The 24,390-nt window shown below is 39.5% G+C and overlaps 1 protein-coding gene across 2 annotated transcripts in view; it reads right to left on the bottom strand.

Moving 5' to 3' along the window:
- The window catches only part of PTPRB (protein tyrosine phosphatase receptor type B), a 119,019-nt gene that overhangs the window by 90,269 nt on the left and 4,360 nt on the right, over nucleotides 1-24,390 (bottom strand). For both annotated transcript variants that reach the window (XM_020893842.2, XM_070454595.1), the window contains one exon: nucleotides 16,927-17,177. In XM_020893842.2, the coding sequence (XP_020749501.2) occupies nucleotides 16,927-17,177 (251 nt within the window). The remainder of the gene's footprint in view (nucleotides 1-16,926; nucleotides 17,178-24,390) is intronic.

The following is a 24,390-nucleotide window of genomic DNA, read 5'->3' as shown; positions in this document are numbered from 1 at the left end:
AGTGGGTCCTAAATAACCCATAAAAATGAATATATTATGGAACAAGGAGAGAAAGTTTAAATTCAGGTTTTTACTGATTACATTTTAAAGGCTGATTTTCCTTTTAGAAACACTTATATGAATATGAAAATTTAGAGAGATGTGTAGTAGATTCAAGGCAGTAAGGGACTGGGAAAATCTGCCAGATAACATCTTTTACAAAAGGAGTTTATTTGAAACTACTGAACAAAGTATAAATAAAATAATTCACTTTATTCTTTGTTCTCATCTTTGTTTGGAATTCCTCAACTTCTTTTGAACCTATTTATCCTGTTTAATTAGTGAAGAACAGAACCTGGCGTGCTGCAGTCCATAGGGTCACAAAGAATCAGACACGACTTAGCGACTAAACAACAAATCCTGTTTAATGCCACTGAATTGGCTTTATGAGTTACTGCATTCCAGAAATTTGGAGTCAGCCTCTCTGTAACTTTTCAGGCAGCCTTTCTGTAACTTTTCAGGGATAACTTCTCTTTGCCACTATGAAATCTTTCCCAGACTGCATGGGAAAGGTGGGGCTGTTTTTTGTATTAGATATGTGTCTAAAATCAAACTGTTGGTTAAACAGCTGCCTTTTAAACAAATAGTCATAACAATTAATGAATAATTTCTCTAAGTGACATTCATTAATTATGAATTCATAGATGGTAGCATGATTCTTTTCATGTTATGAACATACATGTTGAATGATACAACTGATCATCAGGGGTCCTGGGGCCACGTTTTGAGAATTGTTACTTTACATCCAAGTTTGAGCAGGGTGCAGAGAAGTTTGAGGGGATGTGGGGAGAGTGGATTGGTAAATCTGATTGGTTAATTCAAACTTCTCATTCATGACCTAAAAAGTCTTTCATGACCTGGCCTCTGCATGCCTCTCTCTTGCTTGCCTCCTATGCTCCAGCACCCTGGGTCTAATAATCCATTTACTCATTCATTTAGCAAATACTGACTGAGCACGTACTGTGTGCCAGGCCTTGGTTTAAGTTATGGAGCCACCCTAAGGAGCTGGCTCTTTTCTGCCCCAGGGCCTTTGTGCTTGCAGTTTTCTCTTGGACCACTCCCGCCCACAGGCTCTGCTTAGCTATCTTCTCAATCTTTAGATCTCAGCCTAAACACACCCCTGTGGGGCCAGACCCTTTCTGACCTCCTGGGGTTAAGTGTGCCGTTATCAATCTTCATCTCAGCAACCCATTTATTTAATTCTGCACATTAATGACACTTGGTAATAATTTAATTATTTATACATTTGTATACTGTCTTCACTGGCCATGCAGAGAATTCCTTGTGGGCAGAGTCTTTGTCTGTCTTGCTCCTCTGCACAGAACTGGGCAGTATGGTGGAGTTTCAACAAGTATTTTTTGAATGAGTAGATGAATGAATGAATGAGTGAATCTTTGTAGCTGCTCAATAAATATTGTCATCTGAATAAGTACTTTAAACAAGCCCTTCTAGACATGTTCCTGCTGTATGATTCAAAGATCATCTTGAAAGGGAGGGAGGGTGAGAGAAGAGAGAAGAGAAGATTGATTTTGAAGAGAAAGAGGTGGCAAAAGATGAATGGGAGGAAAGATAAAGGGAGAAAAAGAAGAAAGGGGAGGGAAGGCGTAATCTTTAGGACAGTGGTTCTCAAAGGCTAGAATCAGCATCATCTGAGAACTTGCTGGAAACATAAAATCTTAGGGCCCTACCACAACCTGAGGAATTTGAAATGAGCTCTGGTGGAGCTCAATAATGTGTGCGTGGTGTTTAACAAGATTTCCTGCTTTAGTTGGTGAGAAAGAGCTATCCAAATTCCAATAAAAAGTCTTAGATTGTCAGTCCCGAACCCTGAATCCTGAACCAGATCATTTTATACTAAAGAAAGTTAATGATAATTCATTCTTTTAAATTTCACTGAGCTCTCTGGTTATAAGATGTATATTGGCAATTTAAAAGGTCTTGAACAGTTTTAGAAGGTGTCAAGTAAAGTGGTGACATAATATATAATATAGTATATATTTTATGTAGTATATTTACAGTATGCATTATATGCACATATTGATATTTAACACTTCTCCATAAAATACAGATGCTAAAGGGAAAATGATCAACATGCAGCAAACAACAGATGACAGGCCAATTCTGATGCCTTTTTAATGCAGCTCTCATGTCTGTTTCCTCAGAGATTTTTAAAAAGAAGAAAGCCTAGCAATTAGGGAATGTGTCAATTAAAAGCAACTACAAGATGGCAAATCCTTTTCTTTGTTTAAATTTGAACTGGCTCTATAAGTCAATGATAGCAGAAGTGAATACAATTTTAACCTGCCACAGGTGTCATGCATTTAAAAAGGGACTTATTAAAATTTAAAGTAAGATAATTTTGATAAGCAGTTTTCTAAAAAGGATCGTGACTTTTGTGTTTAGAGATACTATTTTGGGATACTTACATTTCAAGGAAGCTTTCTAGCTTCCTTAATCGTAATCTTACTAGGTCATAGGTCGCCAGGAAAATGGAAACAAATACAAACATTTGGGGGTGGTTTAATGAGGGGGTGGACTAAATGAGAAAGTACATGTTATATGAATAGCACTTCCCTGGCTAAAGGGCACAAGTGTTAGACAGTGTGAATAGTAATAGTATATAAAAGCAATAAATCATGGATGCTGAGCACCCAGCAATGCTAGAGAATGACAAAGTCCATGAAGGAGAACGTCTTTCTGAGCACATCCAAATAATAATAAACTACCCTCTCTGTCAATCCCATACTCAAGAGGAATTCTTCAGTAGATCGCACAAAAGACATTCACTGGCTGCTCTGACTGTTGGCCGTGCCAAGATTTTTTTTAAATCCTGGAAGGGAGGGGTGGGAGCGCCGGATGTGTCTCTAGCAGCAGCCCCACCATCTCTCCCAGACACATCTCTAAGGTTTCCTGGTATTTTTTTTTTCCTACATAAATTTCTCACCCTCTTCCCTTCCCCCACTTTTTAATTTTAATCTAGAGGAAATGGGCATTGCATAGCTTTTGTCAGAGCTTTATAACTGTACTCAGAATGACTTAAAACCAGATGTGACTGTAAACGAATCCCTTTTCCAATCTCAAGCGATTCTGTTGCATCTTCATTCCCACGTTTCACGTGCTGTCACCCCACCCTCGGAAATGAGTTGGCTCACATATGCACCAAATCAAGAGGTTAATGTGGCCAGTGGGGATGTCTATATGGGCGTGACTGCTATACATTCCACTGTCAGGAGCTAGGTCATGATTCTCACGACTATCGAAGCCCTAGGATAGTAAATAAACAAAACATGGCTAATACTAGCTTTAAGGAAAAGGAAAACAAAAACAAAAATCACACATCTCATCTCCCTTAGAAAGGGGTGATTGGAGGGTAAAGATTCTTTTTTTCTGCGCATCATATTAGACTGTTGACTAAGGTCAAGTGTGACATGGGGGTTTCCCAGGTGGCACAGTGGTAAAAAAGCTGCCCGCCAATACAGGAGATGCAGGTTTGACCCCTGGGTCAGGAAGATCCCCTGGAGTAGGAAATGGCAACTTGCTCAAATATTCTTGCCTGAAAAACTACATGGACAGAGGAGCCTGGTGGGCTGCAGTCCTTGAGGTTGCCGAGAATTGGACACAACTGCACAACTGAACACACCTTATGTTAGAACATTATTTCCCAAGAATTCTCTGGAGGTTGTAAACAGAGGACTCTATTTGGTCAGCACATGTTCCTTTTCTGGCTTTTATAGTGTGATCTTAATACTGTTTTTTAAAAATGGAATAAGCAGGTAATTTTGAGAAAAATAGGAGATTTTTCATGGTAAAAAGTCTGAATTTTGACTTTTCACTTAAAAAAAGTAAAAAATGGAGGCTTGCTGGGCCCCCATCCTGCTCACCTCTTCCATATAGCTTTCCCATTCCACACTTTTCTATTGGATGAGGCAGACACAGGGCATCTCAGGGTTCTCTGAATGTTGCAGCTGACAGTGACCAAAGTGAAAAATCAAAGGGGTCTTACCATGTTTTTCAAAAATACAATGATAAAACCATCAGCAACAATAGAAAACTTTCGAAGGAAGAAGTCTTGGCTCTTTGCTATCTCCCCACACCCATGTTGTAGAGACTCAATGACTGTACATCTGTCTAACACAGTAAATATTCAAATCTCACCACTCAACAAGGGCACGGCTAAGTATTGGGGAATCTTAAAATAATTGTATTCTTCAGTTGTTCCAATGCAGATGTGGAACCCTCAGTTCAGTTCAGTTGCTCAGTTGTGTCTGACTCTTTGTGACCCCATGGACTGCAGTACGCCAGGCCTCCCTGTCCATCACCAACTTCCAGAGTTTACTCAAACTAATGTCCACTGAGTTGGTGATGCCATCCAACCATCCCATCCTCTGTCGTCCTTTTCTTCTCCCACGTTCAATCTTTCCCAGCATCAAAGTCTTCAAATGAGTCAGTTCTTCACATCAGGTGGCCAAAGTATTGGAATTTCAGCTTCAGCATTGATCCTTCCAATGAATATTCAGGGCTGATTTCCTTAGGATGGACTGGTTGGATCTCCTTGCAGTCCAAGAGACTCAAGAGTCTTCTCCAACACCACAGTTCAAAAGCATCAATTCTTCAGTGCTAAGCTTTCTTTATAGTCCAACTCTCACAACCATACATGACTACTGGAAAAACCATAGCCTTGACTAGATGGGCCTTTGTTGGCAAAGTGATGTCTCTGCTTTTTAATATGCTGTCTAGGTTGGTCATAACTTTTCTTCCAAGGAGCAAGCATCTTTTGATTTCCTGGCTGCAGTCACCATATGCAATGATTTTGGAGCCCAAAAAAACAAAGTCTGTCACTATTTCCATTGTTTCCCCATTTATTTGCCATGAAGTGATGGGACTGGATGCCATGATCTTCATTTTTTGAATGTTGAGTTTTAAGCCACCCTTTTCATTCTCTTCTTTCCCTTTCATCAAGAGGTTCTTTAGTTCTTCTTCACTTTCTGCCATAAGGGTGGTATCATCTGCATATCTGAGGTTATTGTTATTTCTCCTCGCAATCTTGATTCCAGCTTGTGCTTCATCCAGACCAGTGTTTCTCATGATGTACTCTGCATATAAGTTAAATAAGCTGGGTGACAATATACAGCCTTGATGTGCTCCTTTCCCAATTTGGAACCAGTATGTTGTTCCATGTCCAGCTCTAGCTGTTGCTTCCTGACCTGCATACAGATTTCTCAAGAGGCAGGTCAGGTGGTCTGGTATCCCATCTCTTGAAGAATTTTCCAGTTTGTTGTGATCCACACACTCAAAGGCTTTGGCATGGTCAATAAAGCAGAAGTAGATGTTTTTCTGGAACTTTCTCACTTTTTTGACGATCCAATGGATGTTTGCAATTTGATCTTTGATTCCTCTGCCTTTTCTAAATCCAGCTTGAACATCTGGAAGCTCACGGTTCACATATTGCTGAAGCCTGGCTTGGAAAATTTTGAGTATCACTTTGCTAGGATGTGAGATGAGTGCAATTGTGTGGTAGTTTGAGCATTCTTTGGCATTGCCTTTCTTTGGGATTGGAATGAAAACTGATCTTTTCCAGTCCTGTGGCCATTGCTAAGTTTTCCAAATTTGCTGGCATATTGAGTGCAGCACTTTTACAGCATCATCTTTTAGGATTTGAAATAGCTCAACTGGAATTCCATCACCTCCACTAGTTTTGTTCATAGTGATGCTTCCTAAGGCCCACTTGACTTCACGTTCCAGGATGTCTGTCTCTAGGCGAGTGATCACACCATTGTGATTATCTGGGTCATGAAGATGTTTTTTGTATAGTTCTTCTGTGTGGTACCTCAGATGGTAAAGTGTCTGCCTACAATGTGGGAGACCCAGGTTTGATCTCTGGGTTGGGAAGATCCTCTGGAGAAGGAAATGGCAACCCACTTCAGTACTCTCTCCTGGAAAATCCCATGGATGGAGAAGCATGGTAGGCTACAGTCCATTGGGTCGCAAAAAGTTGGACACTACTGAGTGACTTCACTTTCTGCGTATTCTTGCCGCTGCTTCTTAATATCTTATACTTCTGTTAGGTCCATACCATTTGTGTCCTTTATTGTGCCCACCTTTGCATGAAGTGTTCCCTTGGTATGTCTAATTTTCTTGAAGAGATCTCTAGTCTTTCCCATTCTATTGTTTTCCTTTATTCCTTTGCACTGATCACTGAGGAAGGCTTTCTTATCTCTCCTTGCTGTTCTTTGGAATTCTGCTATCAAATAGGTGTATCTTTCATTTCTCCTTTGCCTTTTGCATCTCTTCTTTTCATAACTATTTGTAAGACCTCCTCAGATAACCATTTTTACTTCCTGCATTTCTTTTTCTTTGGGATGATCTCAATCCCTGCCTCCTGTACAATGTCACAAACCTCTGTCCATAGTTCTTCAGGCACTCTGTCTATCAGATCTAGTCCCTTGAATCTATTTATCACTTCCACTGTATAATTGTAAGGGATTTAACTTAGGCCATACCTGAATGGTCTAGTGATTTTCCCTACTTTCTCCAATTTAAGTCTGAATTTGGCAATAAGGAGTTCATGATCTGAGCCACAATCAGCTCCCAGTCTTGTTTTTGTTGACTGTATAGAGCTTTTCCATCTTTCGCTGCAAAGAAAATAATCAATCTGATTTCAGTGTTGACCATCTCGTGATGTCCCTGTGTAGAGTCTTCTATTGTGTTGTTGGAAGAGGGTGTTTGCTATGACCAGTGTGTTCTCTTGGTGAAACTCTATTAGCCTTTGCCCTGCTTCATTCTGTAGTCCGAGGCCAAATTTGCCTGTTACTCCAGGTGTTTCTTGACTTCCAACTTTTGCATTCCAGTCCCCTATAATGAAAAGGACATCTTTTTTTGGGTGATAGTTCTAGAATGTCTTGTAGGTCTTCATAGAACTGTTCAACTTCACCTTCTTCAGCATTACTGGTGGGGCATAGACTTGGATTACTGTGATATTCAATGGCTTGCCTTGGAAATGAACAGAGATCATTCTGTTGTTTTTGAGATTGCATTCAAGTACTGCATTTTGGACTCTTTTGTTGAGGTTTTGAGGAACCCTCAGCATGACAGAATTCAAGAGTACCTAGTACCTAAGCCTTCAGATAAACTAGTGCCTAAGCAACCTCTGACTCCAAGAAAGATCTAATCCTTTTGGAATTATCCAGAGGTCATTGGTTTCAGACCACCAAGATCAAAACTCTTAGCAAATCATCTATTGTGGCATTCTCTTGTCAACTCTGCTGTCCTGGGCTGGAATTACAGCCTTGTGCAAAGGGGTGCAAATGTAAATGTTCACGGATACAGATGAAGGTTTAGCACCTGATAAAGCTGCACTGTCAGTGTGTGCTCATTGGCCAAGGTCTACTTGAGATCCAGATAAGAAGAGCTCTGATGAGAAAACAGGTACCTCCTGTGTACTTCCCAAACAGACAGTACCCCGGGGTGACCGCATCTGGATTTAGCAGTGGTAGGATTCTGTTGCCAGCTCACCCAAAGAGTGGAAAGAATGAAAAAAGTTTTCCCTTCAGAGACATTCCCTAGAATTCATAGAGTTTCCCCTTTCAGTGACTTTTCACCATATTTCATAATAACTGGTTTTCAAAGCCGTTATCTTGTGAGTGGACTATGTGAGTAAAACCAGTATGTAACTGGGGTAAATTGCAGAGATTTAAAGAACTTAGCAGTCTTTTCCAGAGCATCTTTATCTTCATACTTATCAGCTGGCTCACCCACCAGTTCTGATCCCTGGATTCACTGTTCTTTCTTGAAAATTCATCATCATTTCTCATGATGTTTGCTATCCTCTCCCCCCACCCAACCCTCTCTCCTCCTGGTCCTTGAAGAAGATGGACACGTCTTCTTAGGTCTGAGCCACTGATCTACCCCTAACTCAAGAGCATCCCTTGGATTCTGCCCTATACAAGCCCTTAAGCAAATCACTCTTTTTATTTAAAAAGTTTTTTTGTTTTGAAATAATTTCAAACTTATGGATAAGTTGTAAGTATTATAACAGTGAATGCTATGACATATCCTTAACAAGACCCATTAATCTTTTTCTAACATTCTGCCACAATTTCAGAGTAGACTGCATATCTCCTGAATGAATTGTTAAATATCAGTAAAGACATAAAATTTAAGAAATGCAAAATTCATATAATGCTTTAATCCATAATCCATATTTCAATTTCATCAGTTGACTCAAGCATTCTCTTTGGCATTTGTTGTTGCTGTTTTTTCTCTAAGAAGGATCCCACCCAGGATTCTGTGTTTTATTTAGTTGTCAAGTCTCTTAATCTTCCATAATCTGGAACATTTCCTGTCTTTAAAACCATCCTTATGACATTGACCTTATTGAATGATATAAGTCAGTTATCTCTATGGTACATATTTCCCTCCATTTGCAATTGTTTGATGTTTCCTTATGGTTAGATTCAAGTTATAGGTACCTTCTCAACAGAACTGTTCCTCTTCTCTTGGATTCAGTGTTTTTTCTCTAACAGATTAATTATTCAATTATTTCCTAGTGGATCACAAATATAACTGCACATTAGAATCCATGGGAAGATTTTTACACTCTGATGCTGAGGTCCTATGTTGGTAAATTCTAATTCAATAGGTCTGAGGGAGAATTTGAGAATCTAAAAAAGCTTCCTAGATGATTCTGATGTGTGTAAGACCAGGACTGAAAGCCACAGACTTCCTATCTCAATTTGTACATCCTGGCTCCTCCTTCAATCTCATTTTCCTTCCTTTGCTATATTCTCTCCCCTCTGTATCAACCTTCACCTGGGCTCTATTTCATCTGTCAAAGGGAACCCATATGCCAGACAAATACTGGGAGGTTAAAGAGCCCATAACAATGCACATGCTCGGTTTTATGGGTTGCATTTTATGTGCATGTGACCCATGTTGTGACAATATAAGAACACAGCCTTTTGGTGCACCAACTGGAGAGTCAGGCAAATCCCCTATAATTAAAAGAAAAGGAAAGAAAAGGAAAATCCTAGAGATTTTAAAGCCAGAGAGGGCTGAGTGAATCATAAGCCATATTATGCTATTAGCACATAATAGTCCACGTTAGCGGGCAATCTGAGAGAACTACAGTCCTTTGTCAGAATTAGGCTTAAATGATGCAATTATAAATAAGGGTCGTCATAGACACATCCCTCCTGCAATATTGTACCCCCGGCATGAGCTCCCTGTGCTGTGAGCAGTCTCAGCATCTGTTTATCTTTTATCCTATGCACTCTAGACAACCTAAGAATCTTCTCTTGATCACAAGGAATCATTAGGGGATGGTGTGGAATGTTTCTTTTTACTGTATGTTTGCACTTCTGCTGCTAAGTGTTTGTCTCCGAAAAGGGGAATGTTGTCCCATTTTTAGTTCTGGCCACAGAGCAGTGGGGCAGTGGGGAGATGCCCCTGTGTTTAGGTAACATGATAAAGGAGTTGACCCCAGACTTGCTGGGGGTGGGTTTTGTTTTGTCTTGTTTTTTGCATTTGTCTCCTCAATTATTTGGAGACTCATGTTGGGTGGTGATGTCTCTGAGGGTCAAACGAAAGGAAGCACAGAGCCATGAAACCTGCACCAGCACCACAGTGGCTGTTCATGAACTGAGGAAGTGCGGTCCCTCTCGCAGGCCTGGGCCAGGGCAGGATGGAGGTCGGGGGAAGAGGGGGGCGTGTCTCCAAACAAAACTGGTGGGTGTTTAGTAGAACCAGCCAGTAACACTTTTAATGCATGTTCAATACTTCATTCCTTTGAAAGCATTGTCACATGATAATGCTAGCTCATCTGGTTCTTACAACAATAGGCAGGGTAGTGAAAAAGAGACAAAAACAAGAAGCTAGTGTTAATTTCTAAAGTAGGCAACATTACTGAATACTTATCGTGTATAGACAATGCACTAAGCACTTTTCCTAATCAGATTGCAATCTTCACAGCTGTTTTATGTGGCAGATAGAGTACCTTAATTATCCTTATTTTAAAGAGGAAGCAAGTGTGACTTGAGTAACTACTAGTTGATAACACTTGGATTTAAACCAGGTTTCTCTGACATGAAAGCCCTGGCTCTTTACCAGTTTATCAAACCATCTCCCCCAAGGTCACATGGCTGAGAGACGATCCAGATCAGTCCTTTCTTGAGAGCCCAGGACTCAAATGATAAATGAACTCCGCTCAGAGTTTGAAGAGAAACACAATTCCATGGCCTGTCTTCTCTTCCTTTGGAGGCTATTTAGGCACATGCAATTTCCTCCTGCACCCCATGCTCATGGCCCCAAAAGATTGACTTCCTGCTACCTCCAGTCCTGCCTGCCTCTCCTTGGCCATAGGAAATGGCTAATACGTGAAAGGTGAACCTCTGACACCCACCTCTGGTCTGATCTACACCTGGGCTTGTGTACAAAGTCAGAGTATATCTCTGTGGATATAGCACACAGGGGTGCCTGGATGAGGGTATGTGCAGGGGCTGAAATCCAGCCAATGTTCCAATATGGAGCCTCGTGCATGCCTGCTAGAACCATGTGCCTGGAAATCCCATTTTTTCTAACGAACACAAAGAACCCGGAGTCCAGCAGCAGTTCAGTGTCTTTTCAGGCTCCACTTACCCACCCCGGGCCCCCTTCCGTTAAGATTGTACACTTTGCTAAGTCACAGCAGACTGGAATTAGATGCATTAATTCTGCTACTTGATTATTTAGCTTTTATGGCACCGTCCCCTCCCACCCACTGACTTCCCAAGTGGCTCAGATGGTTAAGAATCTGCCTACAATGTGGGAGATCCAGGTTCGATCCCTGGGTCGGGTTTGATCCCTGGGCTGGGAAGATCCCCTGGAGAAGGGAATGGCTACCCACTCCAGTATTCTTGCCTGGAGAATCCTATAGACAGAGGAGCCTGGTGGGCTACAGTCCATAGGGTCGCAAAAGGTTGGACACAACTCATCAACTAATACTTTACTTTCCCTCCTCATAACACATGCACAAAAGTGCCATCAATGGTGGGAAACTAAGGCATTTAGTGAGTCTGTGAGAGAGATATTGTGAATGAAGGATGAGATTTATCTAGATCAGTTGTTCTGGAATTTAAAAGTGCATCCATGTGACTTTGAGGTTTGCCAAAACAAAGGTTGCTGGGCCGGACACTCAGAGATTCTGATTCAGTTGGTCTACGGTAGGGCCATCGTGGCCACATGCCTAACAACTTCTAGATCTGGGGTCCATACTTTGAATACCACTGAGCTAGATATTTCTTGATTCATACCATAGGCAAGCTTCTTATTCCACCAACTTTGTCCTTGTAAAGATACACACAAACACACATACACACAATCACATAATACTGCAATAGTAACAATAATAACAGCAACACTGCTGATAAGTCACTTCAGTCGTGTCCGACTCTGTGCGACCCTGTAGACGGCAGCCCACCAGGCTCCCCCGTCCCTGGGATTCTCCAGGCAAGAACAGCAATAGCTAATATTAATTAAACACTATTTTCCAGGCAATACTGTACGCACGTAATACAGGTTGATTTACTTAATTCATGTCCAGGATGAGAGAAAGAGAGCCTTGAAGCCAAGTACTGGCTCAGGTTCACAATCCTCCAAACTGACATAAGAGGATATGAGGAAAGAGAAGAGAAAGGACAAAGGTAGGGAAAATTCTGCTCTGAAAAGAGTCAACTTAGGACAGCGTTGCAGGAGCATTAGTGAGTGATGTTGGGTTCCAAATCATTTCTTTCTTGGCCTTTATCTTCATTAATAGGAGCTCTATGCAAGAGAACCAGGTGACTAGATGGGCAGGAGTGTGTGTGTGTGTGTCACTCTCCTCTTTGCTCTGCTACTGTTTAACCATGTGACCTCGGGTGAGTCCTTGCCTCTTTAAGCTGCTGCTGCTGCTGCTAAGTCGCTTCAGTGGTGTCCGACTCTGTGCGACCCCATAGCCGGCAGCCCACCAGGCTCCCCCATCCCTGCTGGGACTCTCCAGGCAAGAACACTGAAGTGGGTTGCCATTTCCTTCTCCAATGCATGAAAGGGAAAAGTGAAAGTGAAGTCGCTCAGTCGTGTCCGACTCTCTGCAATCCCATGGACCGTAGCCCACCAGGCTCCTCTGTCCATAGAATTCTCCGGGAAAGAATATGAAATGGGTTGCCATTGCCTTCTCCAGGGGATCTTCCCTGGATATTGAACCCGGGTCTCCTGCATTATTGGCAGGTTCTTTACCATCTGAACCACCAGGGAAGCCCCATAAATACTATGGTAGATTGTGGAATGACCACAGATTCATCTCACCCAATACACATGCCCCTTTTCAAGGAGGCTTTGCAGCTCTTTCCCATTAAGAAGTGGATTCTACCTATCCACCTCCTCAATCTGGCCTGGCTCAGGATTCCATTGACTGATTGAATGTGGCAGAGGTAATGCATGGTCACAGAGCCTAGGCCTCAGTAGGCTTGCAGCTTCCACCTTTCCTCTCTTGCAAAGCTTTCCAAAACCATCCGGTAAAGAAGGTGGTATCATCTCATGGAGGCTGAGAGGCCAGGTAGAGAACCAAGCATGCAGTCAGTTCAAATGTTAGCCATGGAAGAGGCTACTGTGAAGCTTCCAGCTCATCTGAGCCCCCATGCTGAAGGCAACCTCCAGAGTGAGCCTGGGTGAAACCAGCAGAGTACGCTCGCACTCCCACCCTCCCACTAACAAAACCATGAGAAGTAGTAAGCTCTCATTGTCTTAAACTACTAAGTATTGGGGTTGCTTGTTACACAGTGATGGAAAATAGACACAAGTACCCACCTCCCAGAATATATGAAAGTGCTTTATAGGCCTTGTCTCTCCCGGTCCTCACAACAGCCCTAAGAGGTAGAGGTTCATTTTAATAGATGAGGAAACTGAAGTTGGTCACTAGCTAGTAAGAGGAATTCAGGCCTTTGACTTCAAAGCCTGAGTTCTTAACTACTGTGTTTTGGTACTAATTAAGTTCTCAAGAAATATTATTATTTGTTGAATGTATGAACATTTTCCAAAGTCACTGGACAGTTAATTTTTTTTGGTGGGTGAGGGTGAGGAATTGAAGAGTGATTAAAAGATGAAACAGGAGAAATTACAAAGGAGAAAACGTGTATGTGTGTATAATTAGTCCCTCGATAAAATTCTCTCTCTCTCTCTCTCTCTATATATATGTATATATATATATTTGATAATAGAAACATATTGAACACTAGATACACACAAACTTTCAACAACTGGTGCTTCATCTGGGAGCTCATATAAACCTTAGCATGAATTTCCCCTTAGAAAAAATTAAAACTCAAAAGACAAAAAAACCCAACAGAGTATTTATCACAACCCAAGGCTGCAAACCCAGCTCTGGGCTGGATCACAGGAGCTCTGTAACACAGGACTGGGTTGCTCCTGGAACTCTAGAGCTGGCTGTCCTCGCCTCACCCCAGTAGAGACCAGCCACATCTAGGAGCTTTCTATATGTTTGTTTTACAATGGTAAAACTTGGGCAAACATGAGGCAATATTCTTTTTTGCTAAAATACAGCCTTATAGTGTTCAGGCAGATATGTTTCTATTGATTGTAGTTTCTATTTGGCATGTTTTTTATTTGATGCAGGGTTTTTTTTTTTTTTTTTTGGTACAGATCTCTCTCTCTCTCTCTCTCCATATATATATATATATATATATATATATATGCTTGCTGTTGTTGTTGTCTAGCCACTAAGTTGTGTCTGACTCGTTTGTAACCCCATGAACTTAGCCCTCTAGGCTCCTCTGTCCATGGAATTCTCCAGGCAGGAATACTGGATTAGGTTGCCATTCCCTTCACCAGGGATTCTTCCTGACCCAGGGATTTAACCTGTGTCTCCTGTATTGCAGGCAGATTCTTTACCATTTGAGCCACCTGGGAAGCCTATAAGTTCTAAGTAAGTTCAGACACTCAATCGTGTCTGATGCTTTGCCACCCTATGGACTGCAGCACGCCAGACTTCCCTGTCCATCACCAACTCCCAGAGCTTGCTCAAACTCATGTCCATTGAGTCGGTGATGCCATTCAACCATCTCATCCTCTGTTGTTCCCTTCTCCTCTTGCCTTCAATCCTTCCCAGAATCAGGGTCTTTTCCAATAAGCCAGTTCTTTGTATCAGGTGGCTAAAGTATTGGAGTTTCAGTCTCAGCATCAGTCCTTCCAATGAATATTCAGGACTGATTTCCTTTAGGATGGACTGGTTTGATCTCCTTGCAGTCCAAGGGACTCTCAAGAATCTTCTCCAACACCACAGTTCAGAAGCATCAATTTCTTTGGTGCTCAGCTTTCTTTATAGTCCAACTCTCACAACCATACCTGACTGCTGAAAAAAGCCTATATATATATATATATACATATATATACACATATATATATACCGATAAAAATTAGTACATATATACTGATATCAATACACACACTCACACAGAGACTCTTGATGAGGGTGAAAGAAGAGAGTGAAAAAGCTGGCTTAAAACTCAACATTAAAAAAACTAAGATCATGGCATCTGGTCCTATCCTTTCATGACCTATGGAAAGGGTAGAAAGTGGAAGCAGTGACAGATTTCATTTTCTTGGGCACCAAAATCACTGCGAACAGTGATTGTAGCCATGAAATTCAAAGACAGTTGTTCCTTGGAATGAAAGCTATGACAAACCTAGACAGTGTATTAAAAAGCAAAGACATCACTTTACTAACAAAGGTTCATATAGTCAAAGCTATGGTTTTTCCAGTAGTCATGTATGGATGTGAGAGTTGGACCGTAAAGAAAGGTAACCACTGAATAATTGATGTTTCCTTGATGTTTTCGAATTGTGGTGCTGAAGAAGACTCTAGAGAGTCCCTTGAACTGCAAAGAGATCAAACCAATAAATCCTAAAGGAAATCAACCCTGAGTCTTCATTGAAATGACTGATGCTGGAGCTGAAGCTCCAATACTTCAGCTACCTGATGTGAAGAGCTGACTCATTGGAAAAAACCCTGATGCTAGGAAAGATTGAAGGCAGAAGTGGGTGGCAGATGATGAGATGGTTAGATAGCATCACTGACTCAGTGGACAGGAGTTTGAATGAACTCTGGGAGATGGAGAAGGACAGGGAAGCCTGGTGTGCCACAGTCCATGGGGTCTCAAAAGAGTCAGACATGACTTAAGGACTGAACAAAAGCAACATATGCACAAAATACACACATAAGTACAGAAAAAAAGTAAACAATTATTTAAGCTCAGCTATAAGAATCCTCTTATAAACTGGTGTTAGAATGCAGTTTTAGTCAAGGCACATTCAGCCAGAATGAGAAGGTGTTCCACCAAAAGTGTTCAATTCCACAAGCAAGTGGTGAAACTCTCACTGACATCAGTGGTGAAAGGGCTCAGGGCTTGGAGATTTAGGGAGACCACAGGGCCAGTTCATGATGGCATTCTTAAGTAACAGCGTTCCTGCTCCTTTTTCCTGTCTTTCCTTCCTACTTTCCAAGCCCAGATATATCTGAAACCATGAAGATCAAGCTTGGAGAGGTGGGTATATAGCTGGTGAGATGTGAGAGAATTTGAACATACTCCCTTTCCCCTATTTCAAGACCAAGCTTGGTGGGGTGATGGAAGGGAGAAGCTAACATTTCAATTGAATTTAGAGTTTAGGTTATTTCTTGAAATGGTATTTTTGCTGATAGGCTGACAGTGAATATTGAGCTTTAAACTGATTAAAGAGTGTCCAGAAAAGTCATGAGGCCTTCTGAACTCTTCAGAGACAAGGCAAGAAATAGGTTGGAGGGCAGATTTGCTCTGTTTTGCAATCAATAATGAGGTATGGGTTCACTAGTGAGGAGTCGTGTGCAATTTTAATTTCTGCACAATGCAAAGGAAAACAGCTCTAAAATGGTTAAGTCAGATGCACAGTGTTGAGCTTTTACTTTCTTTAAATTACTTGGGTTGCTTTTGTGTCTGTGGATGTGTTCAGCATGTCTGACTCTTTGTGACGCCACAGACTATTGGCAGCCAGCCTCCTCTGTCTATGGAATTTTCCAGGCAAGAGTACTAGCATGGGTTGCCATTTCCTCCTGCAGAGAATCCTCCTGAGCCAGGGATCGAACCCACGGTCTCTGCATCTCTTGCATTGACAGGTGGATTCTTTACTGTTGCACTACCTGGGAAGCCCTCAGGTTGCTTATTATGAAATAGCTAAATACTGCCAAATGAAACCTTAGCTTTTAAAATGTGCTTTAATTACAGCTATTGTCTAAAATGATGGCCTAAAACCCTGAGTGGAAAGCAAAACCAAAGAGGTGAACACCTGAAATGGAAACGCCATGTGAACAGATTCTATAGCTGTGTCCTGACTGCTTCTCAGCCATTTACCTGTCCTCTTGTGAATGCTGATGTAGAATTGCTATATAACCCAGCTTATCCTTGTGCATCCTCACCAATCCGTTATAATGATTCCTGAATCTTCCATTGCTTTGTGACTCTCTCCCCTCCCTTATAAGCATAAGTGATTGTGACCTATATGCAGGGGGACCTGCAAATTACTGACTGTAATTTTTATTTCCTGATTTTAATACTTGTAAGACTATGAACCCTGACTTCAGTTCAGAAATGAGGCCTGTCTACAGGAGTTATAATTATCTTCAGCTTATAAAGGTGTAGCCATTTAAATTCTACCTCCAAGATTTTCTCATTATGCAAAATGCCTTCAAGTACAATTAACAACAAAGACACAGAGTGCCTCATCACCCACTTGAGTAGCATTATTTCCAGCAAAGCCAGTCTTTTCAAGCAATGGGCTTTCTGAGGCCTTCCCAAGACATACTCCATACACTCCTTTCTCCTCACTTACCTCTTCCGTGGTGCTGGAGAAGGGTGGAGTGGTCCAGGGAACCCAAGATGTCATTCCAGCCATCCATAGACTGAGGTGCTGCCTCTGGCTGATGTTCTGGCTGTAGTTTTCTGGGGTACTTCTGGTGAAGACCTCGGTGGTATTTCTAATAAGGTGTCCTGGGCTATATGGAAGTGCATTAAAAGTAGTGGGGGTCTGGGGAGGAGCTGTGTTTCTAGTGCTCCTTACTGAGACTTCAGTTCCCGGGCCAGCTGAGTAAAGAAAGCACAGGTGCTAAAATTACCTTCGTGTTCGATACAGTCTTCATATAAAAACAGTTTTTCTTAGAAAAAGACCGCTTTAACAATGGGCACGTAGATAAGTTTCAGTTACACGAAAAATAGAAGATAGTTTGAGTGTGACCATACTCATTTGCCCTGTCTTGTTACCCATCTTTTATCCATCTATCCAATTTAAAAGGTGCAGGGAGAATTATGGAAACTGAGCTATCAGGTCAGGGATAAGCCCAAAATGAGGCTCAAGATGGAAAAGGCCTTTTTATAATTTAGCAAGATGTAAATATCAGCTGTTCTCTTAAATGTTAATAAAATAACCAAGAGCATTAAGCATCTTTTCCTTGAGATGTGAAGGGTTGTTCAGAGTACCATGTATATGCAATTGCCAGGTATAGCAAATAAAAATATGTGATGCCCAGTTAAATTACTATTTCACATAAATAACCAAAGACTCAGTATATTTAATATATCCCCAATATACAACATTCAAAGATTATATTATATTGTATGTTAGGAATATGCTTATACTAAAAACTGTCATTTATCTGAAATTCAGACGTAACTGGGTGTGGCATATTTTATCCAGCAACCCTACCTGTACATCTACTAAAGCTTTGATAAATGTTTGGACATTCTCCCTAGTTTCTGTTTGTGTTTATCTTCCTGAATGCTGTGCCCTTGTCTATCTCTATTGTGCCTGGCATACGTAGAGATGTACTCATTCCTGGGATGTCTTCTATAGGACAGATCCAACTGTACTATTAGTAATATGTCTTTACAACAGACCCCAAGAAGCAGTCTTAATTCTGCACTTTTAATTGATTTAGGTGCTAGAATGTCCTTTTACACAGATACTAATCTATTGTTGGGATGCAAAAAATTCTATACGTGGAGATTAGTATTTTGGTTATTTCGAGCTTTGGCCAATGTCAATACCCTGAGTTGATTACTACCTAAGACAATTTTAGCTCTCATATCCTCAGAAAAAAAAGAGATTTAATGGTGAGGTGAGGGCAGAGACAAGCTTCCATATACCTAGCATGTAATTATGTGTCTTTGCATGTCAACCTATGTTTACTCTTCTTCACTAAGGAATAGTTGGTAAGTTCTCCTCTTGAGAACTATTTTTTTAGTCAGTTTATAGAATTAATTCAATGGATGAAACAAGACTTTCACCAAGTTAGGTAAATGATCAAAGCACTCTTGAAATTTCTTTTGCAAATAACATAGCTTGTCACCATTGCAAGTAGCTTTGGGATATCTTATGGAAGAAATTCTGCTCTTCTGTAACTGTCTTTAGTTAACCTTCTAAAGGTATTTTTAAAACACGCTAAACCAAACAAGTTCATTTTCCAGTTTAGGACACCACCTTTTTTCCAAAGAAAGAACCTACAGAATATTCAAGTCTGGTACCCATTCATTTTGTGTCTATGTTTTAACTTGTGCTATTTAAGAAACAGGAAGGAAACTTTAGTCTTAACATTTAACTTCCAAATTTTGTGAATTTCAAAACAAACTTTGTTAGGTATCACAATCTCCTTTGGAGCTTGTTGGAATATTAAAGCCTTGCTGCCCCACTTCCTACCCCCAAATTATGATCTAGTATATCTGGTGTGGGATCTAGCACCTGCATTTATATACATTTCTCTGGTGTAATATACATCTAAATATGTAACTTTATCCATATGTACAATATGAGCCAAAGCTGAATTCTAATCATGTCTAATGTGGGAATTGAAGAATTAGGAAGTAGGTGAAAAGAAAGAAAAATCCATCATAGAAATATATAAGGTGATTAAAATAATTTCACCTTTCCATTGCCTGAACTCTTTGTTCAAATGGGTGCAATGAAATTATACTAAAAATAGTATATCTCTGTGTGTTTTGGGTTCTATAATTCTTCTGATGTTCTTTTAAAAGGTATATACATTTTACAGTTCATGAAAGAACAAGATGTGTTTTGACAAATGCAAGGAAAAGTTCCTACACAATGGAACAATATGTTAAAGCTATTTTTAAAAAGCTTTATTGTACCATTGCTATTACATTGTTTCCACATTATACACAGTTCCTCTTAGAACACAATTCAAAATAAGGTGGACCATCGTAGGTCCAATCTAAGTTTAGTACTTAATGTAGAAAAAATAAAGCTTAGCACTTAGAGCTCACCTACAAGATGATTTGCAATGACTGTGTTATATCAAGACCATATTTCAAATACATTTCTTTAAAAAGCAATATGCATTTTAGTTTATTAATTCATCTATGATTGCCTCAGAAATAATCAATAATAGAAATAGAATTTTTGTATAATGATAGTGGAGACAATACACAATTTGTTAGTTTCTCTCTTTTAAATGATTAAAAAAATGTTCGAGCATATTGAAAGCAAGAACTTGAATAAAACTCATTTTGGATATATAAAATTTAAACTGTATTGATACTTTCTATTCTGTAGGAAGATGCCAAATGTAATGTGTCTTTTAAAAGTGGGAAAGCAATCTGGAAAAGAGATAAATAAAACAGAAGATACCTTAGAAAAATGATGATTTGTACATATACATTTATACATAAATATTTAAGTTAATATACAAGATATATTAAATAAGATTTGACTAGAATAAAGTGAAAGGTCTGGGCATTATAATACTCTGAATAGTTATTAGAAATGTTAACATGAATAATTAAAATTTAAGAAAAGGCAGTCAATGAAATAAAGAATACATTTAAAATTACACATGCCTAAAATTTGAAAAAGTGAGTTAGGAAGTTAAAAATTTTTGAAAAGAGTACCAAAGATGGAAACTTTACAAACAATAGGAGGCATAACAATCAAGAAGGCATAATCAGGGGTTAATTTTTTTTTAAGAAACTTAAAAAAGATGCAAGATTAGGAAAAAGTAAAATTAATAAATGGAAATTGATACCAAGACATAGGATAGTAAAACATCAAAGCATAGCAAAGTAAAAAATTTAGATTAAAAAATGAAAGTTTAAACACATATATATGGAATTTAGAAAGATGGTAACGATAACCCTATATGCAAAACAGAAAAAGAGACTCAGATATATAGAACAGACTTGTGGACTCTGTGGGAGAAGGCGAGGGTGGGATGTTTCAAGAGAACAGCATCGAAACATGTATATTATCTAGGGTGAAAGAGATCACCAGCCCAGGTTGGGTGCATGAGACAAGTGCTCGGGCCTGGTGCACTGGGAAGACCCAGAGGGATCGGGTGGAGAGAGAGGTGGGAAGGGGGACCGGGATGGGGAATACATGTAAATCCATGGCTAATTCATTTCAATGTATGACAAAAACTACTGTAATGATGTAAAGTAACTAGCCTCCAACTAATAAAAATAAATGGAAGAAAAAATGAAAGTTTAGCCAATCAAAGAAATGCTTTTCAATAGCTGATTACTACCCAACTACTGTACTATGGTTTGTTAAATGACGATGAGCCTGGTTTATCCTAATGTCCCACATTTTCTTTTGGGAAAATGCACACACAAACATTGGAAAAGGATGAAATGGTGGTGTAGAAGGATGCAGGGAGAAGAATGGTTTATTAGTTCATGGCTATAAGGCTTTGGGGGAGACATGCTGAGCCAGAGCCTAAACAGGGTTAGGGCAAAAGCATGTGGAAAGTGGGTGAATTGCTTGGTGTGCCCAAGGCTGGCTCATCTGTTAGGCGCAACACAAACACTGCCTAGGGCTCTTGATTTTTAGGGTCCATGAAATGATCTACTTTCTTTGAAAATAATTTTTAACAAAGAACTTTCAGGGTCAAAAAAATGTTAGTTTTTTTTTCACAGGTTGTGAACAAATGAGAATGCTAGGACCCATGATAATTTTTTTGTTTTTTATTTTTTTCCCAGTGGAGGAAGGAACTCACAAAGATATAAGAGCACAGAGCCCATGAAAGTCATATGCAGCCTTGGGTGTGCCCTGGTAAGTCAATGATGTGTCACAGGCTGAAAATCGTTGAGCAACTCCGGATGCTATGTTAGATGTTTTTCAGTAATCATAGAAAGCATATATTAATACTCAATGACCCGATGATTTTCAATGATCATGTAAATAAATGGTTAATTGCAAAGTCCATGTTGTTATAATGATGCAAGGAGGGAAACTCTAAAATGTCAGTGACAGCCAATTTGGTCAGAGTCTGTGTATACAAAGACACTTTCTGTTTTGCTTTGTTCATTTCCCATCAAGCTCTCTGTATTTACAAGCACTACTACCAATCACTAGAGGAAATAGCTGCTAAAACCCAGTCTCCCAAGAGCATATATGATTGCTTACCTATTACAATGCTTATGCATTTTATTCCCTCACCCATATGACTACAATGAAACAATTACTTTAACCAGCAGGTATAACAAGCCTGCCAACAATATGATTTACTTCAGCAGTGAGATCTCGTAGTGATTTTACTAACTCAGCCATATCAGGGACACTTGAAAATATATCTGGAAAAATTTGCTTGTCCTCAGACAAAACTGAGATCTGAATGAATGAATCTGTAGCAGATGTGGAATAAATGTTGATTGGTTGGCTGACATATACAATGTTACTCTTCATACAATATGAAACATCTTAGTGAAAGTAACAATTTTAGACAGTCATCCTGGGTGTTTATACTTGTAAGGAGACTTGGAATTCCTTGGAATAGGTATCCAAACCACAGATGGAATTTTGTACTCTTCATTTGGAAGTCCTAGAAATATTTGAGTATGGTCTACTGTCAATAGATTGGTGCTGGTGTTGTGGAACCCCTTTTCAAGTTTAGAATGTTTTTATTTTCCTGTCTTAAGGATTATTTGCTTAGGTATGCTTGCAAATATGTAATATCCTTTGAGAAGATTTCTCTGTTTCTCATGTAAAAGAGGGGCCCAATGAATGAGTTATTTTCCATATTGCGTAGGGCCATAAGACTTCAATAATTCGGTCCCTGTAACCTGTGTTGTCTACTTGTGGGGCTAAGACTTTTCCTGTTGGACTGGATGATTCTGTAACTGTTAATGGCTTGGTGGGTTTAAAAATTCTGCTTGATTTGGGAAGAAGAGAAAAACCAATAATCAGGACTTCAGTAGTGGCATAAAAGTAGTCCGTAACTTTCCTTAATTGTTCCCTATTATTCTGATGTGCAAGCTCAGTCACTCAGTTGTGTCCAACTCTTTGCAACCCTGTGGACTGTAGCCCGCCAGCCTCCTCTGTCCATGGGATTTTCCAGGCAAGAATACTGGAGTGAGTTGCCATTTCCTCCTCCAGGAGATCTTCCCAACCCAGTGATTGAACCCTTGTCTCCTGGATTCGCTACCCCAGCGAATTCGCTACCCAGTTGCTACAGCCAACTGGGAATCACTGTAATTCTGATATTTAACACCTTTCCGAAGTTGAAACACGTTTAGCCAGCACTTGTTGACCATGGGAACCAAGATTACCTTTAAGGAAGATAAAGATTTCTAAGTTATGATTTCTGCTCTGAAGAGGCTTATAGCATAATAGTTGAGTCTTTCTAACTTTTTTTCTTTTGCATTTCTTGTATATACAAATGACTTAGTCATGGAGAAAAAAAATTTTTTTAACTGAATTTTAAGTGAACTTTCCTAGAAATGTACAAGTACCCCTCCCCCAAAGTGTAGGCTGATATGACTTTTCCTTTAGCTTATAAGATTTTTGCTAACAGGAAGCCCTTAGGAGTGCCAGGTTTCAAAAGTTTGTAAATTAGAGATTTGGACCTCAGAATGCATTTTTACTCTTAAAGCAATAGTAATCTTAAAAAATTAAATGTGTGATTATATAAAATTGCTATATGGTTGGATAGAATAAAATTTAGTTTTTCCTTATTGCCTTATTGATGACTGCCTTGTGTGAATTTATAGAGACTGAGAAACAGTACACAAAATATTTCTAAAAGCTATACTCAATACAGTGACTCCAAAGATGTGGCTATATGGAGGAAAATTTTGAATCTGTCTATCACTTGTTTTATTGACACATTGCTGAAGGTAAGATGGTTTCCAGATAGCTGGATATCTGGCAACTGACTGACAAAAGAATATATAGGAAAAAGGAAATTTTGTCATTTCAGCTAGATATATTGGCATTTTGGAAGCAATGCTTTTTAGTACTCCCTACTCAGAATAATAGCTATAAGGATCTAATTTTAAAAATTGATCTTTAAAGTTTTTTTTTTTAAGTAAGAGTTTATCTACCATATACATTATTATTATTTTTTTTTTTTTGTGGGGGAGGGATCCAAAATGAATTTATGTAGTATAGTCTTTAAGGGTAAACTTAAAATTCAGAGGGAATGGTAAAAAATCTAAATCCATCTTTTCTTTAACTTGGTAATCTACTATGCTCCTGGTGATCCTGGTTCTACATAATCTATATATTCTTTTTAATTGGATTCCCATGAATTAGGTCCCATTAAACTCTATTCTGGGCTTCCCTTGTGGCTCAGCTGGTAAAGAATCCGCCTGCAATGTAGGAGACCTGGGTTCAATCCCTGGGTTGGGAAGATCCCCTGGCAAAGGGAACGGATATCCACTCCAGTATTCTGGCCTAGAGAATTTCATGGACTCTATAGCCCATGGGGTCACAAAGAGTCAGACATGACTGAGAGACTTTAACTCACAAACTCTATTCTATTTGTTCCATTAAATGGCTGTTTTAAGGGGTTTTAAAGAAATATAAATTATATGAAAATCTGAAAAGATAGGTCAATTTTACATTCCTCTCCTAACAAAAATCACTGCAGTAACAGTGATTAATTGAGGAGATCTGACCCTAGTACAGGTTCTTCCCTGAAAAACCTCCTTATTAACTTTTGAATTGAATTTTGACCCACTTTGGAAACCTATTTGATTCATCCTATTATAGAGGGACTTGAGTAAAGGAGAGGAAGAAGAAAAAAGACATCTTAGTGAGAATGAAGCACAGCTAAATTATGACAAAATTCAGTGGGCATTCAAAGAAATGTTAAAAAAAAGTTAAGAAGTATCGAGTTCAAAAAAACACTATCATTTAATGTGACACATTGGCAAGAATATATATTGGAGGAAGGGATATTTTTTTCTACTCATACTCTATTATAACTAACTATTTACTTATTTGCCTTCTCATTATCCTAAGGAGCAAGACATATTTAGTGATTCTCAGGTTTGGCTGCATATTGGA

The sequence above is a fragment of the Odocoileus virginianus genome, chromosome 24, assembly GCF_023699985.2.
Source record: "Odocoileus virginianus isolate 20LAN1187 ecotype Illinois chromosome 24, Ovbor_1.2, whole genome shotgun sequence".
Classification (NCBI taxonomy): domain Eukaryota; kingdom Metazoa; phylum Chordata; class Mammalia; order Artiodactyla; family Cervidae; genus Odocoileus; species Odocoileus virginianus.
Note: the sequence above shows the minus strand (reverse complement) of the source record. Positions and strands in the feature narration are given on the sequence as shown.